This window comes from Caenorhabditis remanei, chromosome I (genome assembly GCF_010183535.1).
Source record: "Caenorhabditis remanei strain PX506 chromosome I, whole genome shotgun sequence".
Classification (NCBI taxonomy): domain Eukaryota; kingdom Metazoa; phylum Nematoda; class Chromadorea; order Rhabditida; family Rhabditidae; genus Caenorhabditis; species Caenorhabditis remanei.
The window spans coordinates 11,579,011-11,601,523 of record NC_071328.1 but is presented as its reverse complement, the minus strand read 5'-3'; the positions used below and the strand labels follow the sequence as shown (position 1 = coordinate 11,601,523).

General features: G+C 36.3%; 7 protein-coding genes across 7 annotated transcripts; 5 read left to right on the top strand and 2 right to left on the bottom strand.

The window, feature by feature from the left end:
• Positions 1-651: 651 nt before the first annotated feature.
• Positions 652-2,617, top strand: GCK72_002570 (uncharacterized protein; the record flags this gene model as incomplete). The annotated part of the gene is made up of 7 exons (XM_053723492.1): positions 652-693; positions 1,011-1,167; positions 1,275-1,473; positions 1,520-1,661; positions 1,778-2,137; positions 2,186-2,470; positions 2,519-2,617. The coding sequence occupies 7 exons, from the start codon at positions 652-654 to the stop codon at positions 2,615-2,617; spliced, it is 1,284 nt and encodes a 427-aa protein (XP_053592137.1).
• A 557-nt stretch (positions 2,618-3,174) lies between these two features.
• GCK72_002569 (uncharacterized protein) lies at positions 3,175-3,711 on the top strand (the record flags this gene model as incomplete). Its single annotated transcript, XM_003112117.2, has 3 exons — positions 3,175-3,237; positions 3,283-3,398; positions 3,642-3,711. The coding sequence occupies 3 exons, from the start codon at positions 3,175-3,177 to the stop codon at positions 3,709-3,711; spliced, it is 249 nt and encodes an 82-aa protein (XP_003112165.2).
• A 116-nt stretch (positions 3,712-3,827) lies between these two features.
• Positions 3,828-5,227, bottom strand: GCK72_002568 (uncharacterized protein; the record flags this gene model as incomplete). Its single annotated transcript, XM_003112250.2, has 4 exons — positions 3,828-3,940; positions 3,990-4,123; positions 4,247-4,403; positions 5,173-5,227. 4 exons carry the CDS (start codon positions 5,225-5,227, stop codon positions 3,828-3,830), a joined length of 459 nt encoding a protein of 152 aa, XP_003112298.2.
• Positions 5,228-6,802: 1,575 nt separating this feature from the next.
• Positions 6,803-7,901, top strand: GCK72_002567 (uncharacterized protein; the record flags this gene model as incomplete). Its single annotated transcript, XM_003111903.2, has 3 exons — positions 6,803-7,068; positions 7,593-7,744; positions 7,789-7,901. 3 exons carry the CDS (start codon positions 6,803-6,805, stop codon positions 7,899-7,901), a joined length of 531 nt encoding a protein of 176 aa, XP_003111951.2.
• Positions 7,902-12,209: 4,308 nt separating this feature from the next.
• GCK72_002566 (uncharacterized protein) lies at positions 12,210-12,466 on the top strand (the record flags this gene model as incomplete). The annotated part of the gene is made up of 2 exons (XM_003112174.2): positions 12,210-12,289; positions 12,340-12,466. The coding sequence occupies 2 exons, from the start codon at positions 12,210-12,212 to the stop codon at positions 12,464-12,466; spliced, it is 207 nt and encodes a 68-aa protein (XP_003112222.2).
• Positions 12,467-12,801: 335 nt separating this feature from the next.
• Positions 12,802-14,090, top strand: GCK72_002565 (uncharacterized protein; the record flags this gene model as incomplete). Its single annotated transcript, XM_003112073.2, has 7 exons — positions 12,802-12,861; positions 12,907-13,195; positions 13,330-13,455; positions 13,503-13,657; positions 13,705-13,809; positions 13,876-13,973; positions 14,018-14,090. 7 exons carry the CDS (start codon positions 12,802-12,804, stop codon positions 14,088-14,090), a joined length of 906 nt encoding a protein of 301 aa, XP_003112121.2.
• Positions 14,091-14,599: 509 nt separating this feature from the next.
• On the bottom strand, positions 14,600-18,983 carry GCK72_002564 (uncharacterized protein; the record flags this gene model as incomplete). The annotated part of the gene is made up of 14 exons (XM_053723491.1): positions 14,600-15,089; positions 15,182-15,507; positions 15,557-15,667; positions 15,710-15,800; positions 15,992-16,119; positions 16,170-16,498; positions 16,556-16,694; positions 16,745-16,922; positions 17,480-17,569; positions 17,752-18,103; positions 18,152-18,279; positions 18,458-18,626; positions 18,681-18,798; positions 18,855-18,983. 14 exons carry the CDS (start codon positions 18,981-18,983, stop codon positions 14,600-14,602), a joined length of 2,778 nt encoding a protein of 925 aa, XP_053592136.1.
• Positions 18,984-22,513: the final 3,530 nt, after the last annotated feature.

Below are 22,513 nucleotides of genomic sequence, written 5' to 3'. Positions count from 1 at the left end.
ATACAATACAATATTTGTTCTCTCTCTTCTTCCTCTTCTCTTCCCGCACCTTTTCCCTTTTTCCATTTTCAATCCATTCCTTTTTCTCCTCACTATCAGTTAGTTTTCTCTGTTTCACTGGGTTCTCTTGTTTCTGGTCACTCTATTCGAGCTTCCACGTATTGCCAGATGTTTCATCAGGGAGGAGAGAGAGGATCATACGCATGCAGTCAACTAGAAATTTTGGGAAAATGGATCTCATGTTTTTGGTTATTCTAGTATCGGGTGTAGTGATTAGAAAAGACGTGACTCGTAATCACAAAACTCAATTCATTTTCGACTCAGTTTTGCAGCAATTACAGTTTTTCCCTAATTTCACAATTATTCTACAGTATGATAAGTGTTTACTCTCGTGGGCATGGATGTACCCTTATTTGGAGTGTTATGAAATATATTATTCATTTTTACTGATAAACTTAGCAAAAAATGCAAAAAATTAAAGTTTTTTGTTAGGAGCACTGATGTTACTAATTATCCCGAAAAATGTTTTCTCGCCATGCTCCGTTTAATATAAACGTGTTCATCACACGGTAGCCACGTGTCTTCTACGTTCTATATTCCACACAACTCATAAAATTAAATACTTTTCAGGCTCAAAAGGGAGAAATCGGTATGTCGATTTCGGGTCTCTTCATTTTAGACCTCAAAGGAAATGTAAGTTTTGACTTGATTTTTATAAATTTTCATAAATGTTGTGAAGAAAAGCTGCTAGAAAAAATAGAGGGAAGAAAAGAAAACGTTTTCGAAAAAAATGGAGAAAAAAATAACTCAAAAACGAAATTTTTTTCTTCGCTCTCCGTTTTTCATATCTCACAAAGTGTCGTATAATTTGATGCATCCTCACAACAGACACTTGATTTTACGCCAATTAGAATAATCAACAGATTGGCTGAAATTGGCTGAAAATAAACAAAAAGTGGAAAGATAAATAAAACAAAAAGAACAGCGCAATACAAATACTACAATTTTAGGTGGTAATATCCCGAAACTATCGCGGAGATGTGGATATGTCGTGCATCGAAAAATTCATGCCTCTATTGGTGGAGAAAGAGGATGAAGGCACGGCTTCTCCTGTTTTAGTGCATCAAGGAATCAGTTACACATATATCAAATATATGAATGTTTATTGTGAGTTCAAGTTTGAAAACAGCTCTCGAATCCGAAACCTCGGAGTTTAGAAATTTTGAAAACTACCGTATCCCTCAATCGGGTTTTCTGAAATTTCTTTCTTTCAGTGGTCACCATCTCTAAGAAAAACACAAATGTGATACTTGTACTCTCTGCTTTGTACAAAATCGTCGAAGTGTTCTGCGAGTATTTCAAAACTTTGGAAGAAGAAGCAGTTCGTGATAATTTCGTAATTATCTACGAGCTTTTCGATGAAATGCTCGATTTTGGATATCCACAAACGACGGAGAGCAAAATTCTTCAAGAGTGGGTTGTTGAATTATACGACAAAGTTTCAAATGAAGAATTTCAGATTCATTACTCAACAAGGAAATCGTTTGGAGACTGTCCGTCCACCGATGGCGGTAACAAATGCCGTTTCGTGGAGATCTGAAGGAATCAAATACCGGAAAAATGAAGTTTTTCTGGATGTAATTGAAAGTGTCAATATGTTGGTGAGTTTTTAAAGAATTTGGAAAAATCTGATGGGCGGTGATATAAAATTTGAGCACTTTCAAAATTAACTTTTCCCCGAGAAAGTTAAATTACTTCAATATTCTCAACTTCCCAGGCAAACGCACAAGGAACTGTGCTCCGATCGGAAATAGTTGGATCCATCCGCTTCCGAGTTGTACTCTCCGGAATGCCAGAATTACGGTTGGGACTCAACGACAAAGTGTTCTTCCAACAAGCCGGCGCTAGCTCGAGACGTGGTGGAAATAGTGGAAAAGGTGTCGAATTGGAAGACATCAAATTCCATCAATGCGTCCGATTGTCTCGTTTTGATTCGGAGAGAACTATCTCATTCATTCCACCGGATGGAGAGTTCGAGTTAATGAGTTATCGATTGACAACTCAAGTGAAACCACTGATTTGGGTGGAGGCATCGGTGGAGAGACACGCCCATTCTAGAGTTGAATATATGGTTAAAGTGAGTAGAATACTCTGAAATCAATGTTTTTCAATTTTTTGATTTCAGGCCAAATCCCAGTTCAAACGTCAATCAGTGGCCAATCACGTCGAAGTCATCATCCCAGTCCCTTCTGACGTCAGCGCTCCGAAATTTAAAACTGGAGCAGGAACTGCGAAATATGTTCCAGAATTGAATGCAATCGTCTGGAGCATTCGAAGCTTCCCAGGTGGCCGCGAATACATTATGCGATCATCGTTCATGCTACCATCAATTACATCAGAAGAAGTTGAAGGACGACCACCGATTAATGTGAAATTCGAGATTCCTTATTACACTACGTCTGGTTTACAGGTATGTCTCATCTTCAATTTAATACTTTTTCACATTTTATTATTTAAGGTTCGCTACTTGAAAATCATAGAGAAATCCGGATATCAAGCACTTCCATGGGTTCGATATGTCACTCAAAACGGAGATTATCAATTGAGAATGACCTAGATTTTTGAACATTTCCCCTATTTTCCTAAAGCCAAAAAGTTCATCCCTGTAATTGTCTGAAACCCCCTCAAATCTATTCAATCCCCCTCGCCATTCGGTCCCATTGGTTGCCTTAAAAAGTGTTTTCGAGTAATATTCCAAAAAAGTGAACAACTAGTAATTTATTAACTGTGATATTAATTCCTTCTGTAATTTTCCGCTTCCCCCTGGTTTTTATCTGTTTTACCATTGTGTTTCTAAATTTTTATTGCATCCGGAGTTGTTTATGAACAAAGATTTTATTGATTGTTGTTCTGGTTACATGGAATCTGAAACGATACGTTTCCGGGAATACTTACACACGGAAGTGGAAAAGAGAGAAGAAATGTTTAAGAAAAGAACCCTCCGAAAACAAAAAAATGTGTCAAATCATACCGAAACAGGAAGTGAGAAAAGTATATAAGAAAGAGCTAGAACCATTGGATAATCAAAAATGAAATTCATTTTCGTTTTTTTCGGCTCTTTTCCTCACCATTGCTTCTCAAAATGCAAATTCAATTGATGTCGGCTCTGGAGATATGGTCAGTAGCCCAGCTATTCATGTAACTGCGACATTGGAAGATGATGTGCTCTCTGTTACCGTAAGTTTCAAGAGATTAGGGGAGACGATTCTAATGAAATTCCAGACGAGTTGGACAATATTGAGAGACAATAATTGTGACGTATACCGGAAACAAGAAACAACAAGAAGTGCTCGAGGAATTGCCGTGGATATTACAATTAGCTGTACTCATAGAAGAGTGTAAGTTGGTTTTTATTTTGAAAGATCCACCCATTTCAAAACACTACGAGAGCTGTTATTGGCTCGGCAGAGTTCTTACAACTGCGCTCCACCGAAATGCCCTTAAAAAAACGTATTTTTTTTCTGAACCTCTCAATTTCGCACACAGTCTTTTGGGTTTCGCTAGAGCGCGGTTGTAAGAAGCATGCCGTACTAATAAGAAGAAACAAATGCCTAATTGGCTGTCGAGTTTTCAATTTTCAGATGTGGATCAGTCCGTGGTCCAGGACCAGCAGTCCCTATCAGTTGTGACGTGTTCAATAAAAATATGTGATATTTTTCATTGAATAAATCGTTTGCACATGCCTTCAATTAATTGTACTTTTCTTAGAAATTCAGACAATAATATTTGCCACGTCGTGATATAGTTATTAGTTCCCATCGAACTATTTATCGTTTCCCGTAAGAAGAACTACATGTGTAGTACTGATAGTGTGGTGCATACGGTGGACAGTCACAGTAGTATCGAGGAACTTGACCAACGTAATCAACGAATTGGGCTACTGTAAGAAAACAGAAGATTCTAAATTACAAATTTCCGATTCGACTTACCTCTACATTGTTGTCCGTAACCATACCCAGAATATCCATAGCCTCCGCCTCCGCCATATCCATTGTTCATGCCATATGCTGCGCTACCGAATAACAATAAATCAACAAGGTCAACACCACCACGACTGCTGCTGCTGAAATATAGAACTTTTATTTGAAGAATAGTCGAACGATAAAGTTTGACATGCAATAATAATGGTTATCTTTTTATACCGATATGTTGCAAATACCCAACCAGATCAGAGTTAACAGCATACCTGTAACTTCTGGAAGAAGAATAACTGGAAGATCCACTTCTTCCACCCCATCGACCTCGTCCACCGCCACGTCCTCCTCCCCATCCGCCTCCACCTCTACCGCCTCCCCGTCCACCACCTCCGCCACGACCTCCGCCTCGTTGGGCTTCAGTTTGGGCTGAAAATTAATTGAATATATTGTGGTGGGTATAAAGATGCAAAGCTGGGCATAACCATTTTGCTTTGGTCGTATATGTACAGTACTGGCCATAAAGAATGCAAAACTTGCAGTTTCAAGTTGAAAATGGTCAACTTTGTGAGTGTGAGACGGGCTCACTGATAGTCTCACTATATCGATTGTTTATGGAATGTATAGATCACAAAAAGAGCTTCATTTTTGTGGTTGACAACTTTTTTGTACGGGCACATCCTAAGAAGTTACAGGCAGTCTATGTGAACATCACTAAAAATGGCAACAATTGCGAAAAATTTCTGTGACGATTGATAACTTCGTAAGATGTGCCCGTACAAAAAAGTTGCTCACTACAAAAATGAAGATTTATCTTCGTTCTGTATGGATTATACATAATTTCTCTTGGTGGGAGAATTAGTGATACCGTAACACCCTCTCAAAGTTGGACAATTTCAACTGAGAACGGCCAGAGTTTACAACCTTTTGACTGGTGCTGTATATTTATATCGCCACCGTAGGATATTTATCTTTGCATTGGAAAAACCAGAGCTTTGGAAGTTTCTCAATGTATCGGGAGCCTCATTTTCATAGTTGACAACTTCTCCGATCGACTCTTCTCTAAGTCATTACCCACAAATAAACTTAGGGAGTTTGGAAATTCGATATTCTCAAAAAATAGCTCTTTCCAAATGGAACTGATTACTGAATCTACGGTACTCTCAACGCTCAAACCCCTTGAAAAAATCTAACTCACCAACGAAGCAGGCTAGACAAATAGTCAGCAAACACAATACAGTAATCCCACGCATCCCGAATGATATCTGGTTTGCTTTCCCAGAGAATCAGTAAACTTTTATAGGATTTGAGGACAACAAGGAAGTCAAAGATTCGACGAATGGAGAGAAAGGAGAGTGAGAGAATAAATGGTCATTATTCGTACTGGTTTATGCTAGCTGATAGATTGACCAGGTCAGATTAAATTGTGTGTTTTTTCTCTAGTTTAATCTGAATTCGGAGATAGATTGAAGAGATAAGTGGGGAGGAGGAGGAAGTTCACATAAGGAACTTGTTTCATTGTCTGCAGATTGATGAAAAATGATGAACTGAAGTTCAGGGAAGAGGCTATGAAGCTTGGCGGATAGATCAGAACAACACAGATCCATAGAAACTGTTTGGGGAATTCATTTTGAACGAGGAACTTCTGACTCATTATTCGTATCTCCTATTTAAGATGGATAGTATAAAAGTAACGGTTTTCTGAACGTTGAAGGTTTGAAACAGGAAAAGTTGCATTTTCAATTCGTTTGGTACTAGCGGGAAATTAGTATAGAAGTATGGCTGATCTGAATCTTGAACTTCTAGTTGTTTGTATTTGGTAAAATTTTTCATCTAATTCTGTAAATTTCCAAGATTCTGAGTTTCTGAATATGTTTTTATATATACAGGTATTGTCAAAAAATATCTCAGTTTTCAGATAATCACTTCGTAGTATCAGCGTTTAGAACTATCCAAAACTAATTTGAAAATCACCAAAATTCGAATAGAGACGATATTTTGGACAATGCATATCCGAAATTTTTTGTATTCGAGAATATTTTTTAGCTTGAATAAAAGTGATAACTGATTCTTCTTTCCACAATTGATTGAACTTGTTTAAAATCTTCATCCGTGTATCGTATTGAGAATGCGACCAGTTTCTGGCAAAAATCAAAGTTCCCATTTTCAGAATCCCCATTTTCATTCTCAGATTTTCAGAGCATACTCTTCCAAATAACTTGTCTGCAGCTTTCTCCGTTCAATTACTGTAATCAGAACGTCATTCGAATTATTCCAGTGAAACCAGGAAGTGTAATAAATCCACCCTCTTCTCTTTCTCTCTTCCAATACCAGGAAGCAGAAAGAAACTAGAAAAATCATCCCAGAATACTCCATTCTTGCATTTGCTAATCAGAACATTTGTGACGCCGACCTACAAACCAAAAAGTCTTTTCTCACGAGATTGATAAGAAGACGAAAAGAGGAGAAAAGAAGATGAAGAAGTGATCAAGGAATCAAAACAGAAACCGTTTCGTGATGGCGTCATTTCGAATCTTTTTACGGACAGAAAACGAATCAAATCAATTGATTTTCTTGTAGATCAACCATCAGAAACGGGACAAAAAACGAGAGAGAAGGAGGCGGAAACCCATATATTTTCGTATCATTTTGATTCGATTCGTTGGGTCGATTCGGTTCAGAAAATGAATCAAAAAATTCTCATTTTGCTGGTGTCTTTTGTTGTTTTGGGTAGGTTTTTGATATATTCTGGTAGTGTGAACCGGGCATGTCACGGTTCTTTTAACTACGATCTACAGACCTGAACTTTTTCAATTTTCAAAAAAAAAATGTTGAGCGCCCGAAACTCCAACATTCTCCCCTCATCCGTGTTTTTTCCAGGACTCGTCCTAGCAGAGCATGGGGACCATGGAGGCCATGACCATGGAGGACACGACCATGACCACGGGGGTCATGACCACCACGATCATGACCATCATGACCATCATCATGGAGGATGGGGAGGAGGTCATGATCATGGCAGCGGAGGGGATAACAATGGTGGAGGTGGATGGGGAGGAGGATACCGCCCGTGGACTGGATTCGGAGGGAGAGGGTTTGTTACGAGTTGTATTCTGGCTCATGAATCTGTTCTAGCTCACTCACACAATGTTTGGAGAAACACAACAGGATATATATCGCTGGAAAGCTGACGTTTTCTTGATTCCGAATCTATATTCAGTTATTGCAGTAGCCCTCCCAGTTTTGAGAAATTCTGCTGTAAAGTTTGGGTAAATTTTAGTGCTTTAAACTCAAGTTTCCAACCCGCATGTTGCCCCAACACGTAAATCCATTTGGGGATAGAGAAATCAGCCATGCGGGTCGGCAACTTGAGTCCAAGCACTAAAATTTACCCAAAATTTGGAGCAGAATTTCTCAAAATTGGGAGGGTCACTGCAAAAACTGAATATAGGTTCGGAATCAGGGAAACGTCAGCTTTCCGGAGATATATATCATGTTGTGTTTCTCCAAACATTGTGTGAATCATTCCCTAGTCAGCATGCTTCTTGTTTGTAAAAGTTATTTTTATGAAACACACATAGATTTATAATCCTCACGACATCTCCATTTAACTTCCAGGTACTACGGTGGAGGTGGTGGCGGTGGTTTATTAGCTCGTCTGTTCGGTTGGAGAAGACGTCGTCCTTATTACTATGGCAACGGAAATGGAGGATACTATGGGGGATACAGTGGATACCCGAATTATGGATATAGTCAAGGATTCTGTAGATGTAAGTTTGATTCGATTATTACTCAATTTCAAACAAGTTTACAGTATCTCAATTTGTCGATTACGTAGGAAGAACACCTCGTTTCTACTGTGATTGCCCACCGTATCCTCCAAGTTATCAATGGAATCAGTGTAGTCCGATGCCTGTTTATGGATGAGAAACAATTATTGGATAAATAGTTGAATAATAATAATAAGTGACCTAATTTCAAAATTATGATAATTTATTTTTAATTGAAAAACAGTAAACTTTGTGTGTGTGTCTGATCAGGCTGATTCAACATTCGTTGGTTGTGTAGATCAAATCTAGAAATTCATTTTTACAATTTTTTGATTCCTTTCTTAATCTTTGAGATGTGTGACTTCAAAGTTAGGCAGTCCAAGAGTGAGAAGACGCAGAGAAGTTAGACACTCTAGCTTCTCTGCACTCTCTCTCTCTCTCTCTTTCTAATGCTCAGTCTTCTTCAAACGCTTTATCTTCGAAGGCAGATAACTTGAAAGCTAGTACATCTATCAAAAACTCGTCAACAAGAAAAATAAAGAGCTAATCTTTCTCTACACAAAAAGTACAAATTCGAAACAATTCGAAATTAGCTGACTTCTTGGCAAATCTCCAAATGTTAACAATTTTTCAACTGTAAATGCCTGAAATTTTCAAATATCTTTATTTAGCAACATATTTTCAACCTGATAATAGTACTTTTTGCATACTAACCTAGTAAATAAATAAAATTATTTTTCTTTTTTATCACGTGGTTGCATCTTTATCAAATTCTTTTTTTTGAATGATGTCAAATGACCTCCCTCACCGAAACAACCAACAGACAAACGGATTGATCTCGGCGAATTTGGAGGGAACAATTTAGACCGAATAGAGTGGATTCTGATTTGGAATGAGATGTTTAGAGTATTGCTTGGAAGATGGAGAAAATGTTTTACTCTTTGACCAAAACTCGAATTCTTATTGGCTATTCGCCAATCTCATTCTCACTTACAAACCGTATAAAAGAACAGTTTAAGGAAGCTTAGATATCGGATACAAACATGCAAAACTCGATTCTATTGTTGGCTTTTGCAGTAATTGCAGCTTTTTTTGGTAAGTTTTCTCAAAATTTCAGAAGAAACTGAAAATATTTTCGGAGACCTGAAAAAGATATTTGTCTTTAAAGTCAGAAGTAGGAAATCGAGAGAGTGGATGCTCAACTCCTTAGAGATTAATATATACCAGAAGTTATACCAAAAATAGTCAAGAGCAAAAATGTAGAATTAGGTTACATGTTCACTAAAAATGGAAAGCGATATGAGATTCGTCCCAAATATCGTTATTTTCAATCTCAGAAGCCACAAAACGAATACAATTTTTCAGTGATCTCATGTGAAGCAGCTCACGATCATCACGGAGGTGGCGGAGGTGGCGGATCAGATCATCATAGTGGCGGAGGCGGTGGTCATCATCATCACGGAGGAGATGGAGGTGGAGGAGGACACCACCATCACCATCATTCACATCATTATGACAGCGGTTCTAGCTTCAGTGGATCAGACAGTTCAAGTTACAGTGGAGGAAGTGGATATGGTGGAGGAGGATTTCTAACACGTCTTCTTTTCGGAGGATTATTCAGAAGACCATCCTATTATCCATCCTATTATGGTTATGGAAATTATAATCGCGGATACTGTAGAGGTGAGGAGTTTGCATTAAAAAGTCCATATCTAATCAATAATTATTTCAGTCGCCCAATTTGTCGACTACGTTGGAAGAACACCTCGATACTACTGTGATTGTCCACCGTATCCTCCAAATTATCAATGGAATCAATGTGTTCCAATGAATGCTTATGGAAAGAAGTAATTAGTTGAATTTATTGACACGGCAAAACAGAAATTTGCTAAGAACTTGACATAACGATATTGTGTGTGTACAATTACAGTAGCGAGCATAAGTGAGCACCCCTTTGTACTTTTATATGTAACTCTGCTGAATCGTGTCCGTTTTGCATAAACTTTTTTTTGAAAGAAAGCCAAAGTATTCAGCAATAACAAAATATGTTTTTTGAATAATTTCCGTCACTGATTTTTTCGATGATCGATTTTTCCTGATCTTGATTTGAAAATTCGAAAAAAAACTTTTTATTTTTCTCTTGGAGTTATTGAGTTTTTTGTTTCAAAATGTTGGAAAATGATCAAATAAGCAAAAAATTATGTTGAATTGGCTTCTCAACCTCTGACCATCGTGCTAGAGCTCCAGAAGTCAAAAGTAGTGCCCTCGGGGAAATAATCATAACTCATCAAAAAATGCTCCAAATTGATTAAGACATGTACCAAAATACGCGTTTTGAGTTTTTCTACAAACCAACTTTAAAAAGTTACAATTAAAAAAAATTAATTTTTCAAATTTTTTTCACTCAAAAATTATTTTATTCTCATTTTTTCTCAATTTCCGTTATGTTCTGGCTATAACACGAACAAGGAATACATACATGTGTTTTGTTATTCGTGACAAAGCACGTTGCATACAGTTTTTGAAAGATATGTACGTTTTATAGCCAAAAAATAACGGAAATTGGGAAAAAATGGGAATAAAATAATTTTTGAGTGAAAAAAATTTGAAAATTTTTTTTTTCTAAAATTGTAACTTTTTAATGTTGGTTTGTAGAAAAACTCAAAACGCGTATTTTAATACATGTTTCAAAAAATTTAAAGCATTTTTTGAAGAGTTATGAAGATTTTCCCGAGAGCGTTACTTTTGGCTTCTGGAGCTCTAACACGATGCTCCGGGGTCGGGAACCCAATTCAACATATTTTTTTGTTTATTTGAGTGTTTTCCAACATTTTGAACCAAAAAACTCAATAACTCCAAGAGAAAAATAAAAAGTTTTTTTTTGGATTTTTAAATCAAGATCAGGAAAAATCGATTATCGAAAAAATCAGCGACGGAAACTTTTCAAAAAACATATATTCTTATTGCTGAATACTTTGGTTATTTTTCAAAAAAAAGATTATGCAAAACGGACACGATTCAGCTGAGTTATACATAAAAGTATAAAGGGGTGCTCACTTATGATCGCTACTGTAATAACTGCCTGACTTTATCTGAATGAAATCTTATGATATAATAAAAGTTTTGAAATAATATTTTGATTCTGTAAGAATCTTATTTTTAATAAAATGGTAAAAAATGACAAACTAAACAATAAACGTCGTCATGGAAACTGCCTATGTTAGTAAAAACTTCATTAAACATTTATTAATTTTTTGAAACTGTTTTATAAATCACCATTTTCCTCAAACTGCGATGAAAATTAACTCTTTTCTTGACCGGTGACCTGAAGATCTTTTATGGCACTTGGCGAAAACATGATCATTAAGAATTTTCTAGAAATCAGGCTACTCACGACGTCTCGCGTGAAAATTACAAGTCTCAGTTAGATGTCCTAGACAGTGAACAACGAAATCCTCGACCATCCTTACTGTACCGTGCAGTAAGATTTACAATTTTGCCTTTTTATGTTAAAAATGATCAACTTTGAAAGGGTGTTACGGTATCACTGATTGTCCCACAAAGAAAATTATGTATAAACCATACAGAACAAAAGTAGAGCTTCATTTTTGTAGTTGAAATCTTCTTTGTACGGACACTCCCTAGAGAGTTACGGTCACTTTGAGGGGACAGCTATTTTGCACTGAAATGGCACGATTTGAGGGAGAAATTACTTTGACGATATGTAACTATATAGAGTGTCCGTACAAAAAAGTTGTCAACAACAAAAATGAAGCTCTACCTATGTTCTGAATGGTTAACACCCTCTCAAAGCTGGTCATTTTTCAATTGAAAAATACCAAATTGTATATCTTACTGCATGGTACTGTAGTGGAACCAAAGATTTTAATATTCATGAAAACAGGCACTGAATTGATGACCTGAAGATTGTTTTCGGCACTTGGCGAAAACCTAGAATTCAGGCAACTCACGACGTCTCACGTGAAAGTTATAACTCACAGTTTGAATTCCTAGCCAGTGAACAACGGAATCCTCGACCATCTTTATGTGATTCTGAAGAATGAACCAGATTGAAACTTTGTTTCTTTTTGATTTTTGATTTTATACCATTTACGACAACTGAACTTTCGGACCCTTCTAGCCTACAAACATTATCAAAACTGTCTACAAAAGAGACGCAGAGTAACTAATGTGTTTTGATAATTTCAGAATTTGATAATTTCTTCTAAATTCAAATTCTTTAAAAAAAATCAAATTCTGTTCAGTCATTTTCCAATTGGGGAAACATCACTGGAGATGTACTTTGTACCCACACAGAAAGATCCTCAAACAACTAATAAAAATCACAAGAAATAAAGTATAGGCTACATCCCACTGATCGTGGTTTCTGTTTTATTCGGCAAATTCGAGTGAAGCTTCGAGTATATAAACTTGACTGAAAGAGGAGTCGAATCCAACGGAAAAAATGAAAATCTTCTCCATCGTCTCCTTCATTCTCATCTTAATTGCTTCTTTATTCGAGCATGTCGATGCTCAGGCACTCAGGTTACTCTGTTTTTTGGTTGTTTTCCAAATTTCCATCGTTTTTGTTTCAGCCCATGGGGAAAAATCGGGTTAGCCGCTCTTGGAGGAGCCGTTGTGGATAGAACATTCTCTCGGCAGCCGACGAATAATTACTACTACAGTTATCCCGGATATTATACTTATGGAAAGAAAAAATAAGATGTAAAAGATTATTTTCTGAAATAAATTATTCGTATTGAGCAAAGATTTTCTCATAATATGAAATTACTCTAGGCACAGTAAATGAGACAAACAATACCATCGGCTCACGACACGCTATCAATGTCGGCTTTTCAAACTATTTGAAAATTACATGCATCTTTAAACAGGACCGGTAGCGATTCGTGAGTTTTACTGTAAATACAGTGACCCCAGAATGCTATTCAAGTGACACCCTCAAAACACATAAAACCATTTTCCTCATTTCCTCCAACATAAGCTCAAAAATCATTCGATCATTTATTATTTTTCGTTCAAAACCGCCAGAACAAGACATGTCCGATGAATTGGATATCAGCGCTGCACTCGGAAACAAGACGCCAGTCAAGAATACGGTAAGCTCTCCATTACTCTTCGATTCCTGATTCATCCATTTTCAGCGCAAACGTAAATCAACTTCGAAAGAAGAATCAGGAGAGGAGAGTCCAGAGAAGACTGAGTTTCCTTCTGTGTTCGGAGCAATCGGAACTCCGATGGCAAAAGTTGAAAATGCGAAAGAATGGGATGAGTGGAAAGAGAAAGAATTGGAGAAAGAAAGAAGAAAATGGAAGAGATATTTGAGATCAAAATGGGATTTGGAACAGGATAAGTTGCCGAAAAAGTCGGATTCGAAGCACTATTTGGGAAGACATGATCACTATGCGAATATCAAAAAGGCTAGGGAGGAAGGTAGGATTTCTTTTGAGGAAAATGTTCATAAAAAGATTAATCAGGTAGTATAGTTGACAACTTTTCGGTTCTGAATCCTCTTTCGATCCTCTTTCTTTTTCGAAAAAATAAGACTGAAAAATGCAATTTTGCAGTTGCCGATGGTCTGGATGCAATACACGAGATGAATTTCAACGTCGGAAAAGGAGCAGCCATCAATATTCAAGTCAATGGGAAGGAAATTCCAAAGAAGAAAACGAAGAAGTTTGCAGCTGCTGTTGGTTAGATTTCAAACCATTTGCTTCTTTATAGACCGGTTTCTTTCCAGAAAAAGCCCTTGCCGAAATGGGAAATCCATCGATAAACGAGATGTGGACAGACGATATGGATGAAGAGGAGAAGAGAGCTGAAGCTAAATGGGCGAGAAAAAGAGCAAAGAAAGTGAAGGAATTGAGAGAAATTGATGCGGATATTCAGGAGTTTGTGAGTCAAAAAACAGGATTCTCGACCGATTTTGAATGGTTTTTCAGGAAGAGAATGACAGAGGTCGCCTGTTTGTTCCATGGGATGAGTATTGTCGAGAGCAGGAAGAGAAGGGAAAAGCTGATAAGATTGGAGAGAATCATTATAAAAAGGTAAGCCGAAATTTCGCATCGAACACCTTGTTTGTCTGCGATTTTTCATAATTTTCAAATTTTCAGTGGCTCGAAAAGAAGATGGATGAGAATAAGGTTTCTTCGAAATTCAATGCTTATCAGTTGGATCTCATTTGTCTTGATGAGGATGCGTTCAAGGACAAGTAATCCCCCGACTCTTTTCATTTCCAACTCTAATTATTTTCAGAAAATCGTTGAAAAGTGTTGTGAAGGGTGTCCAAAACTTCTACCGTAAAATGCGTGGACCAAAAAAAGACTGAAGAAAAAGCAGAAAATGACTACTAGAAGTACTCGATATACTTGCGAAATTAAATTGATTGGGATAAAGATTTAAAAATAAGTCTAAATAACCTATAATTCAGATGAACGTTTATTATCACCAGCGCGTAAATAAATTATTAAACTGAAATCACAAAAAATTGGAACGAAAATCACAAAGAGAACCAATAAAAAGAGAGATTTGCATAGCAACCATACCCATAATAAATTAGAATTTTCGACTAGGATCAAACAATAAAAAACAAAGAAAAAAAAGTTATCTATATAGAACTAAAGTTAAAAAATCAAAAGTTTTGAGCTCGACATCGGATAAATATTCCACTTTCACCATCTCTCCAATCCGTGTAACTCCACTTAAATCCGTTTTTTGAACCTGTTTTACACCCAATTTCACGAGAAGATCGATTAGAGATGTCTGCAAAATTTTCATATTGATACCGTCATTTCTTTTCCAATTACGCTCTACCGGCCTTCGCCGTTTTTAGGGATTTCAGTAGAGCGCTATTGCACCCAAAAATACCTTGAAATCAGCTCCACAATTGTTCATTTTTTCACTTGAACACGATGTCGCATGTCGATAGAAAATCATTAATTGCCTTGATTCAGATAATGGTCGGACGGTTAAAAGTTGAACATCACAAGGGAAATTCAGATTAGAATTCTCTTCGATTTCCTCAATATCTTCCTCTTTTTTCGGATTTCCATCGAAAAGAATCGGGGGATAAATGACTGACTGAACTGCTTGTTGAGCACGGAAACTATGTGTTGAGTAGTGGATTTTCGGTGAATCCTCATGATCCAATTGATCGAAAACTAATTTAAATTTCATATCAACTGGTTTCATATCGACTGGAATTGCATCTGATCCTGATCCGAGTCCTTTTCCATCGTCTTGATTCAAAATTCGATCGATATTTACTTCAACACTTCCGTTCTCCAAGAAACGGGCGCCATGTTCAACATTCGAAACGATGGAGACTCTGAAATTATTAAAAATGCGTTTTTATTAATTAAAAAAAACAGTTTGAAACTTCAAAAAGAGCTCCACACTTTTGGCAATTCAGCAACGAACCGTTGCTTTCCATTTTGCAAAACTGCAGCCGTTGGCATTGGATAATAGTTATTTTGAACTGGCATCTTATAGTAGTCTCTTCTTAACAACTGCATTCCGACACTATCAGTAAACGTGATTGGTTTTTCCCAGTTCGTTGAGAAACGAGTCATCAATTCTGTATTTCTTTCAGAAGTTATATCAATGGACATCGAGATATCAACTTCTTCTCCAGATGGTCCTTCAACATTAACAATACTTGTTCTTTGCAAAATATTCTTCGATTTCTGGTAAACGGAGTGTCTCAACGGACCAGTTATTCTCATCCACTGGAACTCTGTCACTTCCTGAAATTATTCAGATTGGGATTCAGTTTTAGTATATTGACTGAGATACCTTTGGATTCGTATGCAATCTCATCAGATAGGCTCCGCCTCCGGCTTCTCTGTATTGATGCCACGACTGTTGGCAATCGAATTTCGATTTGTCGTTTTGTTTGATTACGGTCTGAAAATAAATGAATTATACGTTGCCGAGTTTATTCGAAACCTGTAGAGATCCAGTGGGATCAAATGTAGCCTTCAAGAATGGCGTCTCCATTTCAGATGAAGATTCTGTTGGGGCTTCAACTTTCCAGTTCCTGAAATTACAAAAAATATTAAGAAGGAATGAAAAATTCAGAAGAATTTTATGTTGCTATTCAAAACCGAAATGTCCGTAATCCACAGCCTGGAATCTCAAGGCAGTGTAACCGTCTGTTCAAGAAGAAAATTGGCTCATTTTTTTCGAATTTTTTGTCAACATTTTCCAAAAATGATTGTTTTTCCTTACTTTCCCAACTCCCAAGCACTTGAATCCTTCGCTTCCACTTTAGCCATCTTCGTCATTCCTTCAGAATCTCCTTTTTGAATTTTCACTTTTATCATACTCAATGGAGGTACGGTAGCTTTGAAGAGCAGCTGAAAAAAACAACTTGATTTTTTTTCAAAAAACAAAAAAAAACACTCACAGTGAACGAGTCAGCTTCAGCCTTGCCCTTTTGGAAGTAAGGCTCTAGTTGGGCTTCAACCGTTTTTCCTTCAATTGAAACCACCACTTCTCGATTATTGACTCGAATCCCAAAGACGTCAGTGATAGTAAAAAGAAGACTATTGAAGATTTTGACCTCCTTTTCTTTCTTTTCAAAATCCACAACCTGTTGAATTTCCACTCCATCATGGACCCTTGGATAGATGTCAATATCACTTTTCGTCAGATTTTCCAACACGATTTTCGTTGAAATAATTGAGTCATGAAGGAGTTCCGAATAGTTATCCATAACGCTCACTTTCGATGTTCCTGGAAAATTTTTTGGATTAATTGGAATTCAAATATTTTGAAATGGTGATAAAATACCTGTGATAGCATCGTGATGCTGGAAAAGTGATAGACTTCTTCTAGCTTGTTCTAGTCTCTTTTCATTCTCGACGATCTTTCTCTGCTTCAAATTTCCACGGAGCATTGAAAGCATTATGTCGGAATTTCTGATGAGAGACTGAAATATTTATGTTTGAGGCTGATTGTAAAAAGAGTCTCTGGACTCACATGAAGAAGTCTTCCCTGTCTTTTGAAGAATGGTCTTGTCGTGTAATAACCAGTCCAATAGTCTCCAAGAGCACACATATACGGGAAGAAGTCACCGGAAAGAGTCGATGGTTGAGAGTCTTTATTCTCGGAATACCATTTCTCGAGCTCATCGAAATAGTCAGTGAAGGTTCCAAATCTAAAAAGGATCATATTGATAACTGGGGTCGACAACATTGCTGACCATAATTATTCAGATTTCAAAGAGTGTCACAGAGAAAAAACTGAATAAAATAATCTGAAATTTAAGTTAGAAAACATCTAGACTTTCATTTTTGTAGTGGATAACTTTCCTGTTGTTCTTACTTTTCCATATGCCGTAAAATAGAGGCGCACCCGCTAGCAAGAAATTGGAGCATCCTATCTCGGCTGTCTTTAAAGATATGAAAAATTTCAACTGAAGAGATATTCTATGAGTATTAAGTTATATTTTGCCAGTTGGCAGCTTTTTTATATTTCCTTTGGGAACCCAGATATACCGCTGCAAAGAGGCACCGCTAGATGGACCTCTATTACAGGTTTTACGGTACGCCAAGTGACAAAGCATGTGAAAATATTATGAGAATCGCTTTAATTGTTAGCAGTTTTTCATTTGGTCTGCAACATTTTGAGATATCGTTTTTCTAGTAATGATATATAAATTACGAGGACGCAACGAATATCATTCCCATTCTCTTTAACATTCTCTCTACTAACCTTATTTCCACTCTCGATCCTTTATTAATTTCATCGAAAACTGGAAGGTAATTGTCATGTTGTTGATTCCATTCCTCAATCATATCAAATCTGAAATCTCAACATTTTGTGTCATCTTTCAGAGCCGCTTATTTCATGCCTGAAGTCATCTCCATGCATCATCAGAATCACTGGAGCTTTATACATTTCGGACATTCGTTCCAGTTGAGTCGTTAGTTTTTCAGCTCTGATATTTCAAGATTTTATTTTTTTTCAACTTCGTTGAAACTCACTTTGCAGCCACATTACTTGAATCAATGTTCACTGGTTTCGGACCAGGACACGACCAATGAGTGATTCTTTTGAAGTCGAATTCGCAACAAACGGAAGCATCAGAGCCACAAGAATTCAACACATCGTAATGGGTGTAGGGTAGCACTTGAGTCAAAACATCATCTTCACCATCTCCATCAAAATATTGTCTCCAATTGAAAGGAATCGCCTGTTGACTTTGGAGAGTTCCCTTGATTTTATGATGAATTCGATTGATTACATTCCTGTGAACACCGGATTTTTTGAACAAATATGGGACTGAATTAGAGTATCCAAAGGGATCATTTGACCAGATTGTCTTCGGTTTTATTCCTGAAACAGATTGGAAATTATTTCAGAGAAAAGAGAAATTCGTCTTACCGAAATTATGATAAATGAATTGGAAACCTTCAACAATATTATCCACAGAAACTGGGAAGTAAGGGTTCGCTTCATCAGTCATTACCCAGGATCCAGTAGCCAATTCGAGACGTCCTTCGGAGACAAGTCTGAAAAATTTTGGTTGGAGTTTGGATAGGAGTCCCTGATTATTATTATTAGTATCTGCTATGTAGAACGTTTTCTAGTCAAGATGACAAAAGTTTCAATTTTTCAAAAAATCATGAAATGACGGAAATTAGGAGAGACTTCTACTTATTTTCCAAGAAAATTGCTCTGAAAACTCACTTCTTAACATCGTCTTTGACTTGATCTTTCTGTAGTGACCACCACCGTTCGAAGAATACAAACTCCGCCCACATGAACCTCATTTTCTCATTTTTCATCATAAATTGATGCATATTATCCAATATTTGATTGGTTCGTTTTGTATAACTTTCGAATGTTTCCAACCATCCTGGAAGAGTTTTTTCTTGAAAAATTGAATTTCAAACTATATTTATGGACTCACCTGGATCCACATGAGTAAACGGTAGTACGTAAACTTTCAGTTTCTCCGTTCTCGTCTTTTTGGAAGTTTGTGGAAGAGAGCCACTACCGGCAACTACTTTCTCGAATAGGTCAAACGTCTGAAATGATTGAATTTCACATAAAAGAAACTGAGAATTAAAAAGAAAAAACTTACATTGAAATCAGTCTTTGTCTCATCTGGAGGTCTGCTACAAACTCCTCCGTCGTTGCTTTTCACACGTTTCGGTTTTTCGTGAATAGGCTTATTTTGGGTGATATTTTCTTCCCTCGATGAGGATCGCATATTGATGATTCGAGAGTAATGGATGTCATCTCTGTTTTGAAACTGAAAATAGAGATTTTTGAAGGTTGAGAAATTTGAGATAACTTTTCAGTACTTCTGAACAAGTTATTTAAAGAAGAAAGCCGCCTCTTGTCTTTGAAACCGTATATCTCAGTAACAAGAAAAGCTATCAAAAAACTGTCAACTACAGAAATGATTAGCTTGAGATTTCCCACATTTGAATAGTTAGAAACTTTTGGATATCTCTTTTGACTCATGAGATATTCGTTCTGAAAGATGAGGAATCTCGAAATTGGTGATTTTTGAAAGTGCATATATCAAAATCTGAAGAATTGTGAGAAGGTGGACAACTACGAAAATGAAGTCTTAGATCTCGTCTTTTTGAAAAAAGTAAAACTTTTTAGAATTGCTCAAACTATGACGCTGTGGTTTGCTCACAACACCTAGAGTAGATTCAAACTTCTCCTTCTCAATTTTCAGAAACTATTTTCAACTTCTAATTTAAAAAATATGAAAATAAAACAAACCTGTCCTATTCTATGATGATAAGCCAATAAAAAAGTGAAAAATATGGCCACAAAATAAACAAAACAAGTCCTTGGATTGAGTAGTACTTTTCGTTTGGCTGATACCGCAAGTCGATACATTTCGTTTGCTGAAAGAAGAGAGATTTGGAAAAAAGGGGTGTAGAGAGAACAAAAGAGAAAAGAATATTTGATGAAGGAGTGTGGGAACATATAATAATACTCATTCAAAAGGAGAAAATAGAGAGTGCATTCAGAGTTTGAACAGCTGAAAAGGAGAGGACATGCGTATGGTGGTACGGGGGGGACAGGAATGGAGATAGAAAAAGAAAAATGAGAAAAATGATGAATGCTTTAATGAAATGATAGATATATCTTATCATATCCACAAGGAACAAGCGTAATTTCCGGTCACGTGGCGCAACCGGTAGCACTTTTGTACCCACACGCGAGGGATCATGGTTCGGTACTTTCCCCCCAAAATGGTATTTTATGTGATCCCACCGAAATAGTTTCTAGAGACAAGTAAAATCAAACCAGAGAAAAAGAGAGAAAACGATAGACATTTGGAGTGAAAGCTCCACGTATAAAACGAATTTATTGTAGTCGGTTGCCACGAGAAAGACACGAATATTCTCTTTTATTGAAAAAGGAATCGAATAGAGCGTGAATAAACATGACATCCCCACTTCTTTTTTTGGTTTTGAATTGAAAAATTGTATATTCGAAAGGGCAGACTGATAGTGATAAACTTTTAGAAGAGTTCAAATGATTGATGTTACTGTAGAAATTTTTAGAAAAGTACTGATTGGTTGGGGAGCTGGGAAAGGGGTGTATCGACATGGAATTTTAAGATATATTGCGTTATTTTTTTATTTTCAAGATAAAATTTGTTAGAAATCAAATTAGGTTTTCAAGGTAATGCAATTCAGACTTACGAGCTCAAAACTTCAATTCGAAAATCCTAAAGTTGACTTCTTTCCACTTATTTAGATGATTTCCTGTTGTAAAAATTATAATAAATTTTTATATGATCCTATCTTCAATTATGGTTACTGGATCTCTAATCCAAAGTTTAAGATCCATAAATCAGAATTCAGAATGCGGGATCATGTGTTCAGAATCGGGAATTCAAAATTTGAAATCTAGAAATCACAGTTTAGAATCCGAAGTTTAGAATCTGATAACTAGAATCATGAACCTCAATTTTTGACTTCTATAGCATGAACTCTAGATCTGAAAATTCCAGGAACTAGGTAATTTTATCTTCAATTTTGTCAAGTTAGTAATAATCAAAATTATTGCTGTTTATTTTTTCCTTTCGTCCCAATAAATAAATAAATAAATAAAATTCACCAAAAAATAACTCAAAAAATACTACAAAACAAACAAAAACTGACCAAAAAATAGCCGAAACTCCTCATAAATGCATATAGAAAGCACAGGAAAGGGTTGCGATGTGGATGGTTGTTGGTAATAAAAAATGAAAACGGAACGGGGAAAAAATAACAAAATCAACACTGAAAACGGTGTATAATGCGATTATTCAAATGTTCAAAACTATACAGAAAGTTGTATTTCTAGAGTAATTTTTTTTTCAGAATCCTAAGTTTATTAGAAAAAAGAAAACGTTTCAAACTTATTGAGGAAGAAACTATTTAAAAACGAAAACTAATTAAAGGATTATTCCTCATTTCGTTTCTTTTTCGGGCAAGAATTTTCTATTTGTTTGACCTGGAAACGAGAGAAAATGTGTGGAAAAGAATACAAAGCAATGCAACACGAAAAAAAAAGAAGCCAAAATCATATTGCACTAGGCAACAAAAAACGGATTATATACGTCGAGAGAGGGGTTTTATGTTTTCATTTTTGAACTTTCAGATTTAGAAAAATCACATTTCGAGGGAAGCCTTTTCCTGCAGAAATAGATGTCCTCGGGTCATTTTGTTTTAATCTGGGACGAGACCTTTCACTTGTCATCATGACGTTTGAGTGCAGAGAGTCAGTGGAAAATTGTTATCACTGTGAATCAATCGATCATCAAGTGCAAACTTATAAATGTGAAAGTTTCAGTTCTAATTTAAATTTTTGATACAAAGAGAAGGGGTTCTGACAGAGAACTTATTCAGGTAGAATTCTGCAGAGTTGCCAAAAATCTGATCTGAATCTGAGAAACGTGAGTCCAACTGTAAGGCACTAGATATAAGGCTACGGTAACACATTCTCACTCCTATTTTATAATACGCTGATCCAACAAGGCTCTCAAATAAAGGTTTGATTGTGAGATTACAAAGAGAGTCAAAAGAAGTGATGACTAGAAAAACTGAATTTTCAATCTGAAGGAGACTATCATAGTTAACAACGACTCTTATCATTCAAATTCTTGTTCACTTTTTCCATTTTGATAATTTCGGAAGTTGAGGTACCAAACGAAAATGAAACTGAGGTTGCTTCAATCTGTTTTTAGTTGAAATTATCAACTTTGAAATTTTGAGACAGTTTTTTGAAACCCATTTTAGGTGTCTTTCAAACAATGTTGTTTTATAGCTGAAAATGGAAATTATTCCAAAAAAAAGAAAATAATTTTTTAAACAGTGGCGCAGTACGAAAACCTGACAAATTCCTATAGAATAAATCAGGAAAGAATTTTAGTCTAGATCATTACTACAGAATCAAAGAAAATTTTGAAAAAAAACTGACAATATATACAATTGAAGTTTTTAAAGTTCTGAGTTTTGAATTTCAAGTACAAAGCCTAAAATGAAAACAACCAAGATCGGCTCTTTCTAGTGTTAGACTTGAAAAATTCTCAAAATCATTCTGTACAAGAAATTGAAAAAGCATCTACTCCTGAGCGTCTGTCATAATATTTCACACACTCTCTCACATATTCACCATAAAACCTTGATTCTGTGTCGAAACACCATTCTTCTCCGTCTATTTATCTTTTGAATCATGCACACTCCACGTCGTTTTCTGCACTGAATAGAGTGGTATCTTGAACTC